The sequence below is a fragment of the Citrus clementina genome, unplaced genomic scaffold (genome assembly GCF_000493195.1).
Source record: "Citrus clementina cultivar Clemenules unplaced genomic scaffold, Citrus_clementina_v1.0 scaffold_5, whole genome shotgun sequence".
Classification (NCBI taxonomy): Eukaryota; Viridiplantae; Streptophyta; class Magnoliopsida; order Sapindales; family Rutaceae; genus Citrus; species Citrus x clementina.
In genome coordinates this window covers 33,616,653-33,639,362 of record NW_006262201.1, presented here as the reverse complement: position 1 = coordinate 33,639,362, position 22,710 = coordinate 33,616,653, and the positions used below count along the sequence as shown (strand labels likewise).

The 22,710-nt window shown below is 36.4% G+C and overlaps 4 protein-coding genes and 1 pseudogene across 4 annotated transcripts; 3 read left to right on the top strand and 2 right to left on the bottom strand.

Moving 5' to 3' along the window:
* The first annotated feature begins 4,692 nt into the window (after positions 1–4,692).
* LOC18042056 (epoxide hydrolase A) lies at positions 4,693–6,836 on the top strand. The gene is made up of 3 exons (XM_006433394.2): positions 4,693–5,587; positions 6,017–6,258; positions 6,495–6,836. The coding sequence occupies exons 1-3, from the start codon at positions 5,123–5,125 to the stop codon at positions 6,739–6,741; spliced, it is 954 nt and encodes a 317-aa protein (XP_006433457.1). The 5' UTR covers positions 4,693–5,122; the 3' UTR covers positions 6,742–6,836.
* A 1,468-nt stretch (positions 6,837–8,304) lies between these two features.
* Positions 8,305–9,594, top strand: LOC18042032 (annotated as a pseudogene).
* Positions 9,595–10,384: 790 nt separating this feature from the next.
* Positions 10,385–12,213, bottom strand: LOC18042031 (60S ribosomal protein L18-2). The gene is made up of 5 exons (XM_006433390.2): positions 12,108–12,213; positions 11,932–12,021; positions 11,694–11,822; positions 11,347–11,529; positions 10,385–10,794 (listed from the first exon to the last, which is right to left on the bottom strand). Exons 1-5 carry the CDS (start codon positions 12,108–12,110, stop codon positions 10,636–10,638), a joined length of 564 nt encoding a protein of 187 aa, XP_006433453.1. The 5' UTR covers positions 12,111–12,213; the 3' UTR covers positions 10,385–10,635.
* Positions 12,214–13,069: 856 nt separating this feature from the next.
* LOC18041566 (malignant T-cell-amplified sequence 1 homolog) lies at positions 13,070–16,987 on the bottom strand. Its single transcript, XM_006433388.2, has 8 exons — positions 16,813–16,987; positions 15,665–15,746; positions 15,500–15,567; positions 15,281–15,378; positions 14,346–14,482; positions 14,084–14,151; positions 13,467–13,530; positions 13,070–13,309 (listed from the first exon to the last, which is right to left on the bottom strand). Exons 1-8 carry the CDS (start codon positions 16,821–16,823, stop codon positions 13,292–13,294), a joined length of 546 nt encoding a protein of 181 aa, XP_006433451.1. The 5' UTR covers positions 16,824–16,987; the 3' UTR covers positions 13,070–13,291.
* A 2,264-nt stretch (positions 16,988–19,251) lies between these two features.
* Positions 19,252–22,454, top strand: LOC18041565 (bidirectional sugar transporter SWEET16). Its single transcript, XM_006433387.2, has 6 exons — positions 19,252–19,404; positions 19,522–19,558; positions 20,510–20,720; positions 21,286–21,447; positions 21,650–21,769; positions 21,864–22,454. Exons 1-6 carry the CDS (start codon positions 19,371–19,373, stop codon positions 22,224–22,226), a joined length of 927 nt encoding a protein of 308 aa, XP_006433450.1. The 5' UTR covers positions 19,252–19,370; the 3' UTR covers positions 22,227–22,454.
* The last annotated feature ends 256 nt before the right edge of the window (positions 22,455–22,710 follow it).

Genomic DNA, 22,710 nt, shown 5'->3' with positions numbered 1-22,710 from the left:
CCTTGCAATGTGCAAGGCACTCTGACTGTCACAAAACACAGGAATTTTCTGTTGTTTGTGCCTGAGCTCCTCCAATAATCTTTGTATCCAAATAGCTTCCTTGCAAGCTTGTGTAGCTGCCATGTATTCTGCTTCTGTTGTAGATAAAGCCACAACGGTCTGCAGTTTCGAAACCCAGCTTACAGCTGCTCCCGCAAGTGTAAACACATAACCAGTAGTGGATTTTCTTTTATCAAGATCTCCTGCAAAATCTGAATCCACATAACCCCTGACAGTAAACTCTGATCCTCCATAACATAATGCAACATCTGAGGTTCCTCTGATGTATCTCAGAACCCTCTTCACAACTATCCAATGCTCTCCACCAGGATTCGCCATGTATCGACTGACTGCTCCCACTGCTTGTGCAATGTCTGGTCTTGTACATATCATAGCGAACATCAGACTTCCCACTGCTGATACATACGGTACTCGAGACATCTCCTTCCTCTCCGCTTCATTGCTAGGACACATACTTGAGGATAATTTGAAATTAACAGGAAGTGGGGTAGAAATTGACTTACAATCTTGCATGTTGAAGCGTCGCAAGATTTTCTTCAAGTAATTCTTTTGCGAAAACCAAATCTTCATGTTATTTCTGTCTCGGTGAATTTGCATCCCTAAAATCTTGTTTGCTGGTCCCAAGTCCTTCATTTCAAACTCCCTAGCCAACTGTGCCTTTAATTCTTGGATTCGATCTTTGTTGGGACCTGCTACCAACATGTCATCCACATACAACAGCAAAATAATGAAATCATTATCTTCAAACCTTTTGTAATATGCACAATGATCTGAACTGAGTCTGTTGTATCCAAGGCTCATGATGAAGGAATCAAATCTCTTATACCAACACCTCGGCGCCTGTTTGAGACCGTAAAAAGATTTGTTCAACCTGCAAACCAAGTTCTCCTTTCCTGTTTCTGCAAAACCTTCTGGTTGGAGCATATATATTTCTTCTTCAAGTTCTCCATGAAGAAATGCAGTTTTAACATCTAACTGCTCTAGATGTAGGTCAAATGTAGCACACACTGCCAAGACTATTCTGACTGTTGTGAGTCGAACCACTGGAGAAAATATCTCGTTGAAGTCAATACATTCTTTCTGAGCATATCCTTTCACCACCAATCTTGCACGATACCGCTCCACTTGGTCATTGCCATCACGCTTGATCTTATAGACCCATTTGTTTCCAATGGCTTTTCTTCCACGTGGTAGTGGTACAAGTTCCCATGTCTTGTTCTTGTATAGAGCTTCAATTTCTTCCTGCATTGCTGTCATCCACAAAGCAATATCTGAACTGTTTAAAGCTTCATAGAAAGTTGAAGGCTCTTCATCCTCTGTTAGAAGACAGTATGCAACGTTGATATCTGTGACATACTCCGAGTGCCACGTTGGCGGTCGTCTCTCACGAGTTGACCGACGAACTTCTGGAGCCTCGGACTCGACTGGTTCTTGTTCCTCGTGCTCTGGTGCTGCTTCAGAAGAATCTGAATCTTCTGGATTATTTTCCACATATATCGGTACAGTCTCTGACTTTTCTTTTACAGTGCCATCATCTTCATCTTTTCTTTGCAGTTGATCTTCTACAAAAATAACATCTCTGCTGATGACGATGTTGTGGGCAGTGGGATCCCACAGACGATACCCCTTTACTCCACCAGCATATCCCAAGAAGATACATCTTCTAGATTTTTCATCCAGCTTTGTTCTTTCTTGGGCATTGTACATCACGTACACAGGACATCCAAATGCATGTAGGTAGGAATAATCAGCTGGCTTTCCAGTCCACATCTCCATCGCCGTCTTCAGCCCAATAGTTGTAGATGGCGACCGATTTACTATATAACAGGCAGTTTTGGCTGCTTCTGCCCAGAATGAATTGGGTAGACCAGCAGTCTTCAACATAGCTCTTATTCTTTCTGTAAGAGTTCTGTTCATCCGCTCTGCCACTCCGTTTTGTTGAGGAGTGTATGCCACCGTGAACTGCCTCTGAATACCTTCTTGCTTACAGAAAGCAAGAAACTCGCCGTCTGTATACTCTCCACCATTATCCGTCCTTAAGCACTTGATCTTTTTACCAGATTCAAGTTCCAACCGCGCTTTGTATTCTTTAAACACTAGAAATACATATGACTTTTTCTTAATTGGATACACCCAACATCTTCTGGAATAATCATCAATGAAAGTCACCATGTACTTTGCACCTCCCATGGATATATCCGGTGATTCCCAAACATCAGAATAAATCAAGTCTAAGATGCATTTACTTCTAGTAATAGATCTACTGAATTTTAATCTATACTGCTTACTTATAACACAATGCTCGCAAAATGGTAAACTTACCGATTTGAGCCCCGGAAGTAATTTTCGCTCAGAGAGAATCTTCAAACCTTGTTCTGACATGTGGCCAAGTTTGAGATGCCACATCATCGTTGATTCTTCTCCATTTGACGCGACACACACATCAGCCTCCTGTAGTGTTTCTCTTTTAAGCATGAATAGATTAGCACCGATCTTTTCTGCCTTCATCAATACAAGCGCTCCTTTAACAATCTTCATAATTCCATTCTCCACATGAGTTTTGTACCCATGACTATCCATTTGTCCCAAAGACAATAGATTTTTCTTCAGGCCGTTGACATGTCGTACCTCCCAAATTGTGCGAATTGTACCATCAAACATTTTTATTTTGATAGTACCAATACCAGCGATCTCCAAGGCATGATCATCTCCCATATATACAGATCCTCCTGAGATAGGTTTATATGTGTGGAACCATTCTCTCCGAGAGGTCATGTGCCAGGTAGCTCCTGAGTCTATAAGCCAGACATCAGAAAGTCGTTTTCTGCCTTCTGAAACAGTTGTTGCCTCACTGTAGAGAATTTCGCCATCATCCGAGGTACTTGCTACACACCCCTGAGCATTTGATGACTTAGGTTCTTTGCCCTCTCTTCTCTTCTGGTTACTCCAACACTCTTTCTTGACGTGCCCTTTCTTGCCACAGTTGTAGCATTTAACATTCTTCTTACTTCTGGATTTTGATCTACCATGATTTTGACTCCCACTGGGGCCACGTTCCGTTGATCTCCCTCTCGTCACCGATAGCGCATCCGCTTGCTGCGAACTTGCTTGTCTGTTTTCCTTATTTTTTCGCCTGCTCTCCTCATTTAATACGGAGGCTGTAACATCGTCGAAAACTAGACTGTCCACTGGATTGTTGTTCGTCAGGTTGATGATGAGTTGATCATATGAATCTGGTAGACTTTGAAGTAGAAGCTCTGCACGTTCATTCTCCTCTATATTATGACCCAACGTTGTGAGTTGTGAAAATAGAGTCTTCAAGGTATTGATGTGGTCGGTCACCATTGTAGATTCCGCCATTCGAAGAGTATAGAGTTTCCTCTTCAAGAAGATTTTGTTGTGTAGTGACTTGGCCTCGTACAATTTTGTGAGAGTATCCCATATTTCCTTCGCTGTGTTTTTCTCTGCCACACTGGATAATACTCCGTCTGCAAGTGCCAAGTGTAGATCAGAAATGGCGTTGCCGTCTACCTCGTTCCACTTATCATCAGTTATCTCCATGGGCCTTTCTCCAATTGCTGCCAAGCAATTATTTTTCCTCAATACAGCTTTCATCTTCATTTTCCACAACGAAAAATTATTTCCGTTAAATTTCTCAATTTCATACTTTGCCGCCATTTTGTTGATAAATACTGCACACAAGCTAGTATACCACCTTGAATAGTTGTGAGTATGTGTGAGAATGCACACCAGGAAAGTTCCCAGGAAAGACTGGAGGGGTCGCAATGGTCCCACTTAAAACCCAGACTCCTTAAGCTCTTATCGTCTTTGTGACAGAACTTTTCTAGACATGTACAAAACCACACAGTTGCTTTACTCACACCACTATTCCCTGCTTTGCACCGTAAAATTCTTGGATCGCTTCCACCGTTTCACGTGAATAGTACCGTATATGTGAATAGTATCGTATACGTGTATAGTGCCGTATACGTGAATAGTACCCCTTACGTGAACAGTTCCTGACTCCAAAAAATACAACCAATAGCTCTGATACCACTGTTAAGATAATTGGTGGGTGAAGCAGGACCGCAGCTAAAATGAAATTAGAAATAAAATAAAGAACAAGCACAATAGAGGACACCAGAAATTACGTGGTTCGGCTTTTAGCCTACATCCACGGGCGAGGACAGAAGGAAATATTTTACTAATGAAAAGGAGTTACAAGTATTGTAGTATTTTAGCTCACTTCCCAAAAACCTCAATACACCCAAACTCTCTCAATCACTGTAATAAGAGCTCATAAAAGCAAGCTCTTGAATTCTCTCTCGACTCCCTAAATTGCTCTCTGAATAATGGAATGAATAAGCTCTTCATTTGCACTTGTATTTATAGTAAAATGATGGTCAAGAAAGTCAAAACCGTGGGTATCAAAACTTCTTCAAAACCGTGTTCATCAAAGTTTGGTGGGTGAAAACCGTGTTCAATTTTCAAAGCCATATACCACCATTATTTGTTTATGCAAAGCTTCTAGATGCAGCCGATTGACAAATTACTCATTATATTATCCCATCATAATAGATGAACGGCATCTCATTCTACTTCTTGAGAAATATAACATTGCTCTTTAGTAGAAATGCTCCCATAAATTTTTGTAATTTAATATTTTCTTTCTATGTACTGTTCTTATATGGAGTTTGCTAAAGCGACATTTCATAATTATTGATTATATCGTTCCATCAAAACGTCTCATCATACTTCTGGAGAAATATAACAATACTCTTTTCTTCATGGAGATATTTTTTGTGCATCCCCCAATTAATCTATGGCAAGTGCACTTCCCTCATAGGAGTTCATTCTACTGTTCAGTTTTGTTGCCTTCCCGATAAGATGAAGTAATAGTAAAACGTAAAGTCAAATCTCAGGAGCATTTATTTTCGATGAACTTTAATGCAACAGCCAACGGTGATCTATCTTGGAAAGCCAAGCACATTGATTGAGTGAACAAACCGAAGTATCCGTACGTCACGCATAAAGACGAGCGCAATTGCAAGAGAAATCAGAAATGGAGGAGATAAAGCATGGAATGGTGGGAGTTAACGGCATAAGAATGCACATAGCAGAGAAAGGAGAAGGCCCCGTTGTACTCTTCCTCCATGGCTTCCCTGAACTTTGGTACACATGGCGCCGCCAGATTCTTGCCTTGAGCTCACTCGGATACCGTGCCATTGCTCCGGATCTTCGTGGCTATGGTGACACTGAAGCCCCTAGTTCTATCTCCAGCTACAGCTGCCATCACATTGTTGGTGACCTTGTTGCACTCATCAACTCTCTTGGTGTTGAGCAAGTGTTTGTTGTGGCACATGATTGGGGTGCAATCATAGCTTGGTATCTTTGCTTATTTTGCCCCGAGAGAGTGAAGGCTTTCGTGTGCCTCAGTGTCCCTTTTCTGCCAAGGAATCCGAATATAAAGCCTGTAGAGAGCATGAGAGCTTTGTTTGGAGATGACTATTACATTTGCAGATTTCAGGTCTTCGCTATTTTTTATCACATTTAATTGGCAGGCCATTTTAACATCATACGCTTTATTTAGAGCTTTATTAACTCGGGCATTTTTTTCCCTAATTTTTTAAGTAGCGTGATGGTAACCCACCTTCCTGATTTTCCATGTGTCTGGGTTCAACCCCAAGCCCTCTATACTACTACAAGAGAATTTAACAGTTAAATTAATTTAACACCCACAACTTTACCTCGGTTAGTGCATGTGCTTGCATCTATAATTTGGAAACAGATCCGGTGCTCAGCACAAGGGTCAGTAATTGCCTTTTATTAGCCCCAAGCAATTACTGACCATTGATCTGATGCTCACCTGGTCCCTATAATATACCATATATTAATTTATGGTAAAAGTGACATTGAGCTCCTCACTATTTCGTTCTTATTGCTTAATTCGTTACAGGAACCTGGAAAGATTGAAGCACAGATTGCTCAAGTTGGTACAGCAGAAGTACTCAAGAATATTCTGGCAAATCGCAAGCCAGGTCCAAGTTGCTTTCCTGAAGAAAATGCCTTCGGAATCGATCCTGAAAATCGAGTCACCCTGCCCTCATGGTTTTCAGAACAAGACCTTAGTTTCTATGCCACAAAATTCAACCAGACAGGCTTTACTGGGGCTCTAAACTACTACCGAGCAATGAATTTGTTAGCTCCTTACAATTAAACTATTTTGTTCTCCCTCCCCGCCCCCTTCTCTCTCACATACGTCTGCACTCTACAAATTGCATATTTGAGCCGTGCAACCAAAACTGCATGCATATTATTTTTTTTAAAAAAAAAGAGTACAAAGGACAATAGATTGATTAAATCTACATTTTACGAAGTGCGGGCATATGCACTGAAATTTTTTCGCTAATTTGTCTAGTAATCATTCTCTTCAGAAATTGGGAGATGACGGCTGCATGGACTGAGGTGCAAGTGAAAGTTCCAGTGAAGTTTATTGTCGGGGAACTTGATATGGTGTATACCACCCCAGGCATCAAGGAATATGTACACAATGGAGGCTTCAAGAAGGATGTGCCTCTGTTGGAGGAAATTGTTGTGATTGAAGATGCTGGTCACTTCATCAACCAAGAAAGAGCAGAGGAAATCAACGCTCATATTTATGATTTCATTAAGAAGTTTTAATTATATGCAAGCTGTTTCCAAGCTGTGTCTTTCAAGTTCATTAGGATGCATGATCATCTCAAGCTTTGTTACCTTTAATGGGAAAATTATGGTCCTTGGTATCTTATTCTCGTGAAGATCAACACGAACAGCTTTACCAAAAAAAAAAATTGTATGAAAAATGTTTTCATTTACACAATCTTACAAAAGTTTACTAATATGAAATTTGGACAGGGTAGTGACCAGCGACACACCATCCAGGACACCGTGTCAGTGAACTAACTACAGTAGGTTAGGTTTTTAATAAGATGATCGTTTGTTGAATGAGTGTCGACAACGGTATATTTAACTTTAAGATCAAATTAAATAACATGTAATTTTATAACACATAACTTTCACTAAGTTAATGAGAGTGTTCAATATTTGAGTGCAAATAACCCTGTTCCAACATTGATTTATCCTGTTATGTCAAAAATTAATTGTTAATGAACTAACTTGACCCTCGTAACTATAGGTAATGTTTGGTGGATTTTACCATGCTATAAGTGTTCGAAAATTTTACCAAAATGCCCCCATGCAGGATCAAACTACCGACCTTCAGCCATCAGAGTTTACAAGACTGAAACTCTGCCACTGAGCTATAGGGGCATTGACAAATAAGAAGCAAATCACTTATTTAACAAATTTTGCCTGAAATATTTATATATAGGGGGAAACAAAGTAACATGATGATGACAAATTAAGGAAACAATCGATTGCTTTCAAAGATTTTATCACTTTGTGAATCATATCATCCATCAAAAATTTTGAATTCAACTATTTAATAACGATTGTTCTTTGTTGACTCGTTAACTTTTTAACTACTCCAGAAAACATTTTTGGTGTGCTAAACAAAAAACTCTCCCAATTTCTCTCAACGTTTGTATAGGATACAATCTCATGTATAGGAACTAAGTAATAAGAAAAATAGTTATGCGTATGAACATCAATTGCCGCCATAATTTTTTATTTTATAAACCATTGAATCAACCTAGAAGAACTTCACATCGTGTTGCCAAAGGTCCACACAGCATATGTTAAAAAATAGATGCAAAATTTTATGAACAATACTTAAACATATTTATACATAATATTGTGGATGACAACTTGTTTAATTAATAAAATCTTTAGTGGAAATAAGTAATTTAGGGTTCAAAGACCACTCATATGAATGGAGAGAAATGTAGGTTGTTTGACTATATAGACTTGTAGTATAATTCAAAGATCTAACAAGACTAAACCCATATTTGGTATTTAAGTGTTATAATTTTTAAGGCACAATAGTTGTGAAAAAAATTATAATTATAAAACAAAAATTAATAGTGTGTAGTAAATAAAATTTTAAATAATAATTTTTATAAAAAATAATAATGATAATATAAATTTTTCATCGTACAACTAAAAAATCTGGTTCTGAGTAAATATTATTTGAGTGATATCTACCACGTCCACAGTTGTGGAAGGAAAAAGTATTTAGGTGGCAGCAACTTCCTATATATATAGAGGAAAGAATTAAGAGAAAAATATTGTACAAAGAGAAGAAAAATGGATGAGATAAAGCACAGCACAGTGAATGTAAATGGCATAAAAATACACATAGCAGAGAAAGGAGAAGTTCCTGTTGTACTCTTCCTTCATGGGTTCCCCGAGTTTTGGTACGCGTGGCGCCACCAGATTCTTGCCTTAAGCTGCCTCGGCTACCGTGCCGTTGCCCCGGATCTTCGTGGCTACGGCGACACTGAAGTCCCTAGCAGCTCATTCACCAGCTACACTTGCTTTCATGTTGCTGGTGACATAATTGCGCTGATTGATTTTCTCGGTGTTGAGCAAGTGTTTGTCGTGGCACATGATTTGGGCGCCATAATTGCATGGCATCTTTGTCTGTTTAGGCCAGAAAGAGTGAAGAGCTTTGTTAGCTTGGCATGCTTTATCTGCCAACGGATCCAAACTTGAAGCCCGTTGAAACCTTGAGAGCCATGTATGGAGACAATTTCTACATTTGCAAATTTCAGGTTTGGGCGCTCTTTCTTATAATGTTCTTTATCCAATACGTACGGATTTCACATGCAAGTTATTGGCTTTAAATTTGAATTTGGTTGCACCTGCTGATACAGGAACCTGGAGTGCTTGAAGCAGGGATTGCTCATATTGGTTCCAAATTGATGCTTGCGAGTTCCCTGACAACTCGGAGACCAGGTCCTCCTATCATTTCTGAAGACGCCATAGCCCATCTTGCCCGTGAAACGATCAACTTACCCTTCTGGCTTTCCGAAGAAGAATTTAATTACTACGTTACCAAATTTGACCAGACAGGATTCACTGGGGGATTGAACTACTACCGGGCAATAGATTTGTAAGTTTTTTATAATAACATTAAAGATAAGAAGAATGATAAAGAAACTGGAGGCTGACAGGGTTCTAACAGAAATAACGGTACATCTGTTAATTGATTACTTTTCAATTAGTAAGGTAAACCGAATCGATGTGCCGTTGTTTCTGTCAGCATATTCTGTCAAACATTTCTGTCAAAATATCATTGCTCTAATAACAGAAGAGTTCTTGTAAAATTAAGCGACACTAACGGCTTATGATTGTATTTGCTAATAGTTAAATGGTCTAATTGTTATATTTGAACTGCAGAAATTTATTGTTGGGGAAATGGATAATTTGTATACGACACCTGGGATGAAGCAATACGTACAAAGTGGGGATTTCAAGAAGAATGTGCCATTGCTGGAGGAAATTGTTGTGATTGGAAATGCATGTCACTTCATCCACCAAGAAAAAGCAGAGGAGGTCAACGCTCAGATTCTTGACTTCATTAAGAAGTTTTAATCTGCACTGCAGCAGCAGTACAGATTTTTATATTTGCTCAAGAATCACAAATTCCAGTTGTTGGAGGCTATTGATTGGAATAATTTCATCCTGTCACTCAGTAATTTGAAAATAAAAATAGCCTCAAATTAAAACATAAAAAAAAAGGCATTTAATACTTGGTACTGCATTTACCGCAAAAATGGAGCAAAAGTATTTTATAGAATGTTTTAGAAAGGAAAAGGCCAGAGTCGCTTTTTTTTTTTTAACCCCCTCCGTGGCTTCCTTGAACTAACAGGACCTTCCCATAGTAATTTTTATTTGGACGTGAATAAATTTCCAAGTAATTTTAGTATTCTTTAATCCTTGTACTGCTGTGAGTTCTCAATTACTGCAGTCAACAGCAAACAAAGCGTGTATCCTTCTTATATCACCAAGTCTTTTATCACACCATCAAATTTTCCATCAACCTTCTCAAGCTTACTTTTAGATCTCCGCACTCAACTGTTTTATTTCAATTTTATAAGACGCAGGAAAAAAATTGTGGAGAAAAAGGAAAATTGTTGGTCCTCTATCTTCACTGCTGCTTTTATTCATATTCAAGCTCACTTTGCAGGCAAATTTATTATCTATTGGAAATTCTTTTCGTCGCCTGAACTATTTTATCCGTTGGCTTCTCCATTGTCTAATACAATACGAATTTTTAATACATCATACTTGTTCCATTTCACAACCGTTATTAATTAGGTTGGGTCTTCAAAACATCACCATTCAGTATTAATAAAATCACCATTTAGAAAGGGAGACTGGATTTTGGATTTATCAGCCAATTGAGATAATAATCAATATGCCTCTGCCGAGTCCCGGGCACCAAGGGTAGACTAGAAAAACACCAATGCATAATTGAAAGTAATAAAATTGCATCTCAAAACAAGGCATCCGTTGTCATGGTAATTAAACCAACAGTAAGAAAAATAGGGAACCATAATTGATACCTAGAGTCTAGCAAAATTTCAATCACGAAAGTAAGAAATGACACAACTGCCTCACAATTTAGTAAACTTAAACTCTGAAACCCCTGCTGTTCCTCCTTCCTCTAGCACGCTCAAACTTCCTTCCCTTTGATCGCACGTAAGGCTTGGTGTGGCTGTGTGGTACGCCAGGAGCTGGACCAAAGTGCTTCACTGCCTCACGGGCATTCTTTGGACCTCTAAGAAGGACCTGTTTACCAACAAACTCATTATCAATCACCGAAGCTACTCCAAGATACTGCTTTACAGAAAATAAAGCCATCACACTAAGAAAACACTTGCAGCAAAAACCACAATCAAAGAAATATGTGGATACCAATTCTGTAACTGATGGTATGATTATAAAAAAACAAGCAATAACTTCTCAATTTCCATCATTTACTGATGCAAGTGGATAAATAACAAGTTAATGCAGAAGTAGAAAATCCATGCTACATTGAATTTACAAGCAACTGAACCAAATAACAGAATTAAGTAACAACAATATTCATTGAACATGAAACTGCAGCCGATGTATCATTGCATACAAAGTGAGGCTCACAAAAATGAATCATTACTTTGAACACAAAACAGAACAATTATACCAAAGTCAACAAATTTTTCTCCAAATCTAGCCAACATTTTACTGAATCTACCGCATGACTTGCATAGTTAAAATAATGCATAACCATGTGAAATCAGCAGCAAAAGTAATAATCAACAACATTATCGGTAAACAATAATTTGCATTAAAAACACATACCGTGTTCTGTCCCAATGGAGCCCTGAGAGCAAGCTGATCAAAAGTCAAGCACTCTCCGCCTGCCTTCTCAATCCGAGCTCTTGCAGTCTCAGTAAACCTCAAAGCAGTAACCTTCAATGCCGGCACCTCGTAAGCCCTAATGTCATCGGTGACTGTCCCCACTACCACCGCAATCTTATCCTCCTATTCAATCACAAAACCAACAAAGGCCCACATTCAAAATCATCATATTACCAAGATCTAAAAAATACCCATAACATATAATCGTACCCACCAACTAAATCGTAATCAAAACGAAAAATTACTGCACAAAATGAAGAACAAGAGAGAGAGAGACAGAGATTAACCTTTCCCTTCATGAAGTTAATGAGCCTGGAGAGTGAAAGTGGTGGCTTGTTGACTTTACTCATAAACAGCCTCTTCAGAATCACTTTATTAAAGTTGCTGTCGGTTCTTCGAACAAGAAACCGGTACAACTAAAACAAACAAAAATCACACATTACAAATAAATCAAAAAAATTAAATTTTAGAGTGATTAAGTACAAATTTGTCACATATAATGCGCGTTAAGACAAAAATACAGACCTTGACGAGTAGTTTAAGGTAGATATCATCGGACTTGGGAGCGGTTCTCTTGGACTTCTTGCTCTTACCTCCTGCGACCAAATCGATACCCTGAAACGACGACGCATTAAGTTATTATTATTATTTTTAATTGAAATCTAGAATTGCTTCAGCACATATACACAGAGAGAAGTTACCATGGCGACGGTTGGCGAGTGGCTGGGCGCTGGCGCGGCGGGTAAGTGTTCGATGTGTTTTTTGATGGAAACGAAAATGGAGGTAGGGTTTTGAGAAATATTTTATAGGTGGGTTTTGTGTTTCCGCTCGGTTTTATTGGGCTTGGTGGACCTTTATTCTTGGATAAATGGGTTCTGTCCACTAAATACAAGTGGGCTTTGTTCGGGATTCTGACCCAGTCCAAAAGACAAAAATATTGTCAATAAGACCTTTTTTTTTTTTTTTTTTCACTCTCTAATCTCTATTATAGGTATACACAAAGTCATGTACAAACAGATGTGATATGTTGTATGATTATTAAATGTCTCACATTATTCATCTTATTTTATTTCCTTGAAAATGTGAGATGTGTGATATAATATAATATTGATATTGACATATCAGTTTATACAAAAATTTTGTAATATAATATTACTCCATAAGCGATGTTTAAATCTTTGATAAGAACTGAATTGGAACTTCAAATCTCAGGCGTCAACTGTCAAGAGAATCTTTACAACAAAAAATGTTGAATTTTTTTTTTTTAATTAATGGAAAGGTTTCTTTCGCCCTTTATTAGAGGAAATATTTTCCTTCCCTCTTAAGCAGACAGAAATTTCTCTTCAAAGAAGAGAAATTGCCGAGAAATATCTTCAACAAACACTAGGCAGGCGTTTATGCATTCGTGCAAGCTCGTAATAAGCTTTCATCATTTTTACCATTTCTCGCCAGAAATATTTTTGTATTCACTGACTGTAACTTGAAGAAACTACGGAAATTCCACTAAACAGGGAGCTTTAAAATTATTTCGACTCCATGGGAGCATTTTCTATTATGGCTTCTAAGTGTAAATGAAAAATTTGGAAAAGAAAACCTGCTCATGAACCAACTTGCATTAATTTGATCAAATGGAATCCAAGAATCACCATTTACAAGGAATATGTATGATAACACTTTTAGAACATTAATCTATACTCGAAAAAAGGGTTCCTCCTCCGTAAGGAGACAGAGAAACAACACTAGGAGAATTTTCGCAACTCGTTTAGCTTGGAAACAAACAGTTAGGGGAAAAACAGAAAAAAAGTAACAGCAAAAAGATGAAACATATAATTTAAGTTCTTTCTTCTGTTACAAGAATGGTACTGCTGCTGCTCTTGGCACATCCTCATTCTAGACGCTCCATCTGCAATCAAGATAAACATAAAAAGGTTTTTTTCTTTTTTTCCCCCCCTTTCATAAGAATAAAGAAATTTTGCACTATTCTCAAGAGAAAGAAATAACAGCAGTAAAATGCATGTGGAGAAACGTAAACAGAAAGGGAAGGATCATATCCAACTTACCTTCCAAAGGCCATCATTGAGATAATGCATGTTATCCACCCCGATTCCCTTGTTAATTGCCTTTCTGTAAACCAAGCAAACAAGTCAAACTTAATGATAATATACCAATTGGAAGAAAGGGAAATGGATGGTCATTTTAGATTTGATATGAACGTAAACTACCCGTAGCTAACAAATATTCTTTCCTGCTCGTGTTTGTTTGATTTGGAAACACTACAGAACCTCTAATGCTAAGTTCATTGCAAGCACTTAATATGGAGATTTGTAACATTCTCATTGAAGTGTCTCATTTCTAGGTACAAGTTGAATACCACTTGTCGCTTTAAGATACTGAGTCATTTGAGACAGAGCTGTCGGAATTTTGAATGCAGGGGGAAATGCACAAAAAGACCAACAAGCCAGCATATAGGATCTATTTGGTAGAATGATTGGAATAGAAGAAGTAAATAAAGGTTTAGACAATGTAACACAAATGGGATATAAAAACATATTAATCTATCCCTGTATTCAAGAGTTGAGATTTCAGGTCAAAATGGGAAATGGTTCAAACTCCAACCACCACTTCAACACACTAACTTGAAAATATTTATAAAAGAAAAGGTTAGACAACAACTTACATGTCTTTAGCTGACATTTTTGTAAACCCAATAGCAAGAGCATGTTGCTTTCCTTCAGCCATTATGGCCTGTGAGTGTCAATTTTGCACGGTACGGAGACATAAAACAATGTAAGCAACCTCATATTATATCCTTCAAACTTTAAAAAACGGGGAAAAAAGGCACAAGAAGAATAGAATGACATTTAAGTAGCATATCACAACACTAAGCAATGCAAAGTAATTTAGCACCACAGATCGAAAGAGAGATGGACAATTCATACCACAGGAGTTTCTGCTCCAACTTCTTCATCCAAAGATCCACCGGGTGATGTAAGACCAGGGCACATTATGTTTGCACCAGAAAGGACAAACTTTATGGCACCCCGGTCTACTTGTAACTTCTTCATTATATTTGGATCTGTAATGACAGTGTCCAAGCAAGAAATTTAAGTCTCAGCTGGCACTTTATAGATGCATAATTCAAGGGTCATGATGGAGTATGAGCAAGGCAGCAGAAAAATCAAACTTAAGACTGTCTAAAGAACTTTATGTAAGATCTGTAAAAGCATACAATGACTTTTTTCCCTTAATTAGCCTAAGTCTTTCTGTCCCTCTTTCTCCCAATATATAAGTGGATTTGGAGAGACTGCACATTCTTGCCCTCGCCTTCTTGCTCATTGTTTTTCCCCAACCAAACAGGGTCAATTGTCCGCCCTTTGCCCTTTTTGTTTCACCCATTTCCCAGTCACCTAGTTCTCTCCAGCTAAACGAAGTGTAAAAGGATTAAAGAATGCTTTGAATGAGGGCAAGTTAGGGGAGCAAGAGGCAGATCAACCTGATTCAAATTTGATTCCACAAAACTTGCTTATATATTGTTCAAACTGTCTAAAAGAGAAAGTAAAATGGTTGCCAAACACTTATCTAATAAACAATTAGCTCAATCCTCGAAGGAGTTTCTTTTCTCCCCGATTCCCTTGTCTATCAATAACCAAAATGGCACATAAATAACTATTTGTATGTATATAGTGAGAACTGCAAGCAGAGAGTTATGTACAAGTTCCTCCTAATAATTAACTGAAGATTTCCTCCAAATAAATGACAATTAAATCCTCATGTTACAGGAGTGAAAAAAAAAACTTTCAGTGATCAAGTAATTAATTTTGGCAAAAGCATGCAATTGTAAGAAAAGAAGTATGGTAACAAAGAAAAAGTTTACATTGATGAAGGAGCCTTAGCGTAGGCATGTAAGGCCCGTCACGGATATTGAAAAACAACGGAACATTATTCACCAGAACGAGATTCAGATGATTTTGACTGCAAGGAACGGGAGAAGGAGAAGTCAGAAATATGTTTTATAAATTCTAGAAATGAACATCAAGAAACGAACAGTCTGATGAATAATTAATACAGAAACAGGAGAAAGAAAGTTACAAACCATTTAGCAACAATCAGAGGAGACTTCTTAGGAAGCAAATCATCCAACACTGGCTCAAGTCCTGGGTACTGCACTAGAAGTGAAACTTTTGTTGAATAAACAAATAGCTTATTATATAGAATGGAATCAGAAAAATAAAAAGCCCAAAGCATCCACAATCCATACCTCATCTGCAATGCTTTGCCGAATTTTGCGCTGGACAGATGCCTTGACTTGGTTCTGTGCCGACACTTCTTCCGCCGAAAACCTACAGGATAAAAAATTATACATGACACACAGCATGTTATTATTCTTACCAACAGAAGCAATTGTATTCATTAAATAGAAATATGTGCTGCACGTATGAACACAAAGGAGTGAAAAAATCTAGATTAAAGACCATATGGTCATAAATGCAAGCAAATTCTTAGAATAGCCAACTTCAAACAAATATACACTAAAAGGACCCAACTGACTACAAGCATAACATGTCCATCAGGGATTTCACACATATCATATTCATAGCCTATTTGTTCCTTGTAAATGACAACAACATGTATCATCACGATACACTTTCTGGTCTCCTCAGTCACTGTGTACTACTTATGCACAAACAACATATCATAAAAATTCTGGCGTGCATATAAAGATTCTCGTATACAAGAGAATGAGAATTGATCCAGAATAGATATGTCTCGATACACCATCTTACAGAAACCCCAATCCGTGTGAAATTTGGAATGCATTCGAGGCAGGTGAGGGTAATTAACTCAACAGGAGGATTAGCATAAATAAAATGGTAAACAAATCCCCAGCGACAAATATAAGTCTCCCAATTCCAAAAACACTAACCAAATGTAACATTACTAGCAGAAAAATATTGTGATAGAAATTAAAAAAAATTTAAAGAAATCACAGAAACGAAATACCACCACAAACACGATAAACATGCAACCACCTTATAGTTAAACAATCACACACAATTATCAAAGCATGTTTTCAAATATTCTAAAGCACCCCACCTAAAAACTAAATTGCCCAACCAAAGTTAACCTCACAAAACAAGCCGCAACCTTTATTTTTTATTTTTTTATTTTATTTGCAAGCAAATCAATAGCTGACAATAGCATTTAAAAACAGAACAAAAAAATAGTCAATGCAATTATACACCGAAGTATATAAGAAAGAGCAATTTATGACAGATGGCAAGACAAACTATAACCCAGAAGTGAACCACACATACACTCAAAAAAAAAAAAACAAAATGGAAAAATCAGTGCATGTATCATTTTAGGTATTAAAAGAGAAAGAGAGAGAAAGAACGAAAAAATTACTTTTTGAACATTGTTGTTTTGAAGAAAAAAGCTTGAAATACTGAAGTAGAAGGATTTTGGTGTGTTGGGTTCGATCTAAAGCCTCTCTTCTTCTTGCTTGAGTTGCTCTTTTGCCGATTCTTTGCGACAGTTGAAAAATCACAGCTTTATGAGCTCTGAACGCCCAGCTTTGGTGCAAGAGTCGGCCCGCGCTGCTTTACACGAATCGGATTCGGTTTCCCATTGGGCCCATCTGCTAGTTTTACGAACGTGAAATTTGGGCTTAGAAAATAAACGGGCCTGCCGACATTAACAAAGAAGAGTTAAGCCTTTTCACCTTCCTCAAAATTCCTCTTAAATTTATTTTTAATGGAAGTTACTTAAATAACCCAATACAAATTATTTCATTTTTTTTTTAACAGAAGTTCAACTAAACACTTAGATAAATTATTCTTTTAACAAACTTTTTACACCCATCCTGTTTCATAATTTATATTCTAATTTTAAGTTTTAATTGAAAAAATATCTTTTTAAGAAAATTAAAAAAAAAGTTAGAATTATAACGATACAAACTATATAATAAGAAGAGAAAATTAAGGTAAATTTAATATTTTAGAATTGTAAGCGACTTAAAAAGAGACATCTTTTTTTGAGTAAAATTTTGTGGAAAGATGATTAATTTTAATATACGAATTTATATCTTGTCAATAAAACCGATGGTGTTTTAAAAAATAACATTCAAAATAAGTATTATAAAGATTTTAGAGGGGTGTTAAAAACGGCCCTCAACAAAAAGTAACCGAAATGTGACAGAGAGTATTGAGTTCTCAAGTGTCACGCACCATTTTCGGTAGAATTTTGTGATACATGTGCGTAGACAAAAGCAACAAGAAAACGAAATATATTGTAACACAATATGTAGAGATTTAGAGGACGGAGATCCTGATAATCAATTATGATTTTTATTTTAGCTCAGTAACTAGCAAACAAAATTGTTCATCAGGCAAAGAGAGATAAAACGCAATTTGGCATCACGGGGGTGGAGTTGTTATATCAATTAATTGAAGTTCAACTATTACTCAATGGTTTGAGGATGGCTTTCGTGACTAATTTGTCCAGACAAGATAAGCAACCCTTTGTGTCACTTCCATCTCAAAACTCAAACGCAACAAGCCACCAACACAATAATTTGCCCCGTGGCGTATGAAAGGAACTTAACCCTACACTACCGATTTTTAATTATTCATTAAGTCGTATGGTCAACTTTGATGGCTCCCCAAGAATGTAAAAGATTACATCAACTTTGTTGAAAGAACAGATTATCTTCCTCGTCTGTGTTAAGGGTACATTGGAGAATTTTAGATTATAAAACGATCATGGGATGATAACATTTTTTTTTTTTGAATGAGCATTTAAGGGTACATAAATTAAATTATTTTTGAGATTGCATACTGAAATTATTTTGAGTAAGTTAGATCTCTCCTGATTTGAATTTACTTAACTCGTGTTGTGAAGGATTTTCTTACAAAGTACATTTGAAATGTTGATTGGTAAGAGGTTAATGAATGTTTTAAAAACAATTTTAATTTTTTAAATCATATCTAAAGTTACATCATGCAAAAATATCTTTGTTATCACAAAATTATTTAAAGTCGTTTCAAGTGCTCGTACAAGACGGTATTGTTTAAGATACTAGATTACATATGCGATGTTATACTTTAACTCAATATTGATGTTCCATCGTTTACTCAATAATTGAGTTTTTGAGTGATTTTACTAACATGTTATTATATTCACAAGGATATTTCAGTTTTCAAAAAATTAATTTCAATTCAATCTAGACATTTTTATTATAAATTTTCTAAAATATGTTTACAATTTATTATTATACTGTGTTCTCTGAAGAGCAACTCTTCTCAAAAAGATGCTATGTTGAAATCTCATTCTAACGAAAAATTCTTATGGTTTCAGAAAATCCAATTACGGGAGAATTAGGAATACAGAGCTTTCCTCCTTTTTCCGCAACAAACATGCATAATAATGATGAAATAAACCTAAATGCAAGAAAAAGGAATCGATAAATTAAGCCCAAATGTAGATGCATGTATATGCAAATGGAAAACAAAATAATTAAAATGAGTTAGTTCTGTTTAGAAGTTTTTTTTTTTTTCCATCGTTTCGTGTCTTAAATTAGGTTTATATAAGACAACATTCTGAGTAACCGAAAGGCTTTTCCCTGTAATAAGATTTTGACACAAAACAAACAATGACAAGGAAACCCACAATTCCAGTTCGCAAAAGTACATCACCCCAATAGTAAACGATGTCGGTACTCGGTCCGCATGCAATCATACAAAACAACAAGAATGCAAAACGTGGCAAAATTCTGACGGCTGATGTGCATTATAGATGAATAATGGGGGAGTTAAAATTTTATATCGACAACCTTCATCAATCATACGCCACATGTACACATTATATGTATCTACGTAGTCGATATCCTTCACATCACATCCGCCTCTCACTCGCGGCCGCTTCATAATTTCATCTTCAGCACTTTATTCTCTTCTAGTTCTTCCATGGCTAGCTTAAGCTTCTTCGTCGGTATTATTGGTAATAATTGTATTAGTTCTTTTTCCATTAATCATCCCTTATATGTGTAAAGCTCCTTTTGTTGAAATTTTGTTCATTATCTTTGATGGGTATTTTATTTCTAATGATTTTATGCAGGCAATGTAATTTCGCTATTGGTTTTTGCTTCTCCCATGTAAGTAAAACTAACTGTGTATGAAATTCAATATTTGATTTATCGTTTCTTTTGAATATAAAGTAAATTGTAGAATCAGCTGAAGAAATGTAAACTGAAAGTGCATGGCTTTTAAATTCAAAGTAGCCAGCTAGCTTGTCTACTCTCTGTGCATTAAAGGTTAAAATTACAAGATATATTTTCTGCAGATTAATAAATCAAATTTGCAGCAGGTTATGAAAATTTTTGGATTCTGTATCTTTTTAAAATCTTAAGAAAATCCTAAAAAATGAAGGAGAACTACAAAACACACTCTGGTTGTTTAAGATTTTGACGGTAGTAAAATGATGTGACTATTTTCAGTTTTTACGTGGAAAAGTTTAAAAATTAAAAAATGAAGATAACTTCTTTAAATTGAAGTACTGGGAGGTCCACTGTCTCCACTCCATCTTCTGTGGTTATCCTCCACTTTCTATATTTCTTTTCCAAATTTAATTTAGTGACACACTTAATGGGATCTTTTACAAACTTTTAAGTAGTGATGAAAACATTTCTCTTTTTATATTTATATAGAAAAAGTTTATACTTCAATCTATATATTATCCTAAGGTTAGATAATATTATATAGTTGTAATCAGATAATATTATCTAACCTCATCATAATATTTTAAAATGTACAGACATCAACTTTTCATATTGTAAATTATTTTTTGAATAAAATACTACGAATTTATATATATATTGCAGCATACAGAGCTAAAATGTTCATATTAAAGAATTTTTGTTAAATTACTTTAAAAATATTGAAATATTATATAATGCACCAGTCAGGAATCGAACCCGGGTCTGTATCGTGGCAGAGTACTATTCTACCACTAGACCACTGGTGCTGACGAAGGCTAGCTTGGTCACTTTATTGTATTATCTATCATAAGCTAGAACATAATTTGGCTATAATAATTCATTTTCCAGAAAAACATTTTGGCAAATTGTGAAGAAGAAATCTACGGAGAGTTACAAGGGGGTTCCATACATAACGACTCTAATGAGCACAAGTTTGTGGACATTCTATGGTGTTATGAAGCCAGGTGGTTTGCTTGTTGCCACAGTCAATGGGGCCGGTGCCGCTTTGCAGTTCATTTATGTTTCTCTCTATCTCATTTATGCTCCCAAGGATAAGAAGGTTACTCTCACAATTCAATTATAATACTTTCTTTTGTTTTCACGTTACATGTTTTTGCATTTATGGGTAAGTCTCACACCGCCCCCTACATATCCACGTGTTGAAGAAACTCTTGTGGCCTTAAATAAAATGAAAAGATAATTCTAGAAACATTAATAAAGTTATGAACCATGGCCTATTAATGATGTTGACTCAATTTTCACTTACTGTTTTTCTTATCAATGTACTATTAGTGACTTAATTGGAAGGGGCATTAAGATATATTCATGATAACCACTCCTTAGTTGAGTGGGAAGACACCTCACTGCCTTATTCTTAAGATTGAAGAATTAAATCCTCTCATATGTATTGTGGATATTGATTTTTCTTTTAGAAGTTTAGAAATAAATTTGATCATTAATTTCTATGTCCAAACTATTTGACTGCGCTATCACAAACCTGATATGATTACAACTATCAATAATCACACTACAGTTTTTCACTGATTCTTCCCTAATAATTAAAATTGTAATGAGAGATGGATGAAATTGCAAACTGGCTACTCACTGGTTCTTGTGATTTTCAGGTTAAGACGGCGAAACTTGTAGCAATATTAGATGTTGGCTTCCTCGGGGCAGTGATTGCGATAACACTTCTAGCCATGCATGGAAATTTGCGGCTTACTTTTGTTGGAATCTTATGCGCTGCATTAACCATTGGCATGTATGCATCTCCTCTAGCAGTCATGGTAAGCTAGCTAGACAACTTCGACTGTTCGTGTCAGTATCTAAACACTGTCATTTCCAAAATCGACTTAGAATCCTCATGATCTAAACAAAACTTAAGTGCCTGCATTGCATTCTATATTAACTATTACAAAACCAACAATAATTTTGTATTTAATTTTGTAGTACATTGAAATTTTTATGCTTCACGTTCAAATTTGACAGACAACGGTGATAAGGACAAAGAGTGTGAAGTACATGCCATTTTTGCTCTCATTTTTCCTATTTCTCAATGCCGGCGTATGGTCAGTTTATTCCGTGCTTGTGAAAGACATCTACATCGGAGTGAGTTGTCTCTTTAATCTTCTTTATCCTGAGTTAATTAATATCGTACCTACTGGCTGTCTACAGGTTTTTACATTAATCAAAACAATTTCAGGTGCCAAATGCCGTAGGGTTCGTCTTGGGTGCAGCTCAGTTGATTCTCTACATGATTTACAAGAACAAGACACCGTTACCAACAAAATCAATGGACTCGGTTAAAGAAAGATCCGCCCACAAGGTGAAAGATGGCATCGAGATGGGTGCACGTGGCGATGATCATGATAATCAGGAAGATGATCTGGAAGAAGCCAATGGGAAAAAGAAACGTACCCTCAGGCAGGGGAAGAGCCTGCCAAAGCCAACTCTTGGCAAGCAATTCAGCATTCCCAAGATCCTGAAGAAGACGGCTTCTCTGGGTCCATATGATTTATACTCCAGCTGGTACCATCACTATGACGATTCCGACGTCGATGCATGATCAGCTGGAAAATTAAATATTCGTCACCTTTGATACTTGATTAAATTAATTAAGCAAATCGTGTTGAGAAAAACTTTTTAAAAGTTGTTGCGTATTACGTAACGTATCACTCACTACTTATAATGTGTATTGTAAATTAGTCAAGTTCCTTTTTTTCTTCTTTTTTTCTTTTTGAGGAGAAATGAATCGAAAGACTTGTGTGAGGAGTGAGATGGATTTTATCACTGGCATGACAGGGTTTTTATCATCCGAGTCTTGTTGCTAGTTAATTAAAAAGAATTCAGTGACCAGAGCTTTCAGAATATAACAGGGGTGTTTAGGATTCAATCCGATCTATATAATTCATCTTATCCGTAAAAATTTGATTTGTAAAAATCCGATTTGTGGATTGGTAGATTAGATTGAAATTTTGAAAATTCGTAATCGGTGGATTGCATATAAATTTATTTTTGTAAATCCGTAAAAATTCGCGAATCCGTAAAAA

Bases quoted from the DNA above. Each gene is read 5' to 3' on its own strand.
- LOC18042056 (XM_006433394.2), top strand. From the start codon at position 5,123: ATGGAGGAGATAAAGCATGGAATGGTGGGAGTTAACGGCATAAGAATG. The intron at 5,588-6,016 runs GTCTTCGCTATT...AATTCGTTACAG, and splicing joins ATTACATTTGCAGATTTCAG to GAACCTGGAAAGATTGAAGC. The intron at 6,259-6,494 runs GTTAGCTCCTTA...CATTCTCTTCAG, and splicing joins TACTACCGAGCAATGAATTT to AAATTGGGAGATGACGGCTG.
- LOC18042031 (XM_006433390.2), bottom strand. The intron at 11,823-11,931 runs GTCTGTATTTTT...TGTTTGTTTTAG, and splicing joins ACCTTAAACTACTCGTCAAG to TTGTACCGGTTTCTTGTTCG. The intron at 11,530-11,693 runs GTTAATCTCTGT...GTGATTGAATAG, and splicing joins TTAACTTCATGAAGGGAAAG to GAGGATAAGATTGCGGTGGT.
- LOC18041566 (XM_006433388.2), bottom strand. The intron at 14,483-15,280 runs GTAAACTTTTTC...CTGTCATTACAG, and splicing joins GCTAAGGCTCCTTCATCAAT to ATCCAAATATAATGAAGAAG. The intron at 14,152-14,345 runs GTATGAATTGTC...TGACACTCACAG, and splicing joins TTGGAGCAGAAACTCCTGTG to GCCATAATGGCTGAAGGAAA.
- LOC18041565 (XM_006433387.2), top strand. From the start codon at position 19,371: ATGGCTAGCTTAAGCTTCTTCGTCGGTATTATTG. The intron at 19,559-20,509 runs GTAAGTAAAACT...TTCATTTTCCAG, and splicing joins TTGGTTTTTGCTTCTCCCAT to AAAAACATTTTGGCAAATTG. The intron at 21,770-21,863 runs GTGAGTTGTCTC...AAACAATTTCAG, and splicing joins TGAAAGACATCTACATCGGA to GTGCCAAATGCCGTAGGGTT.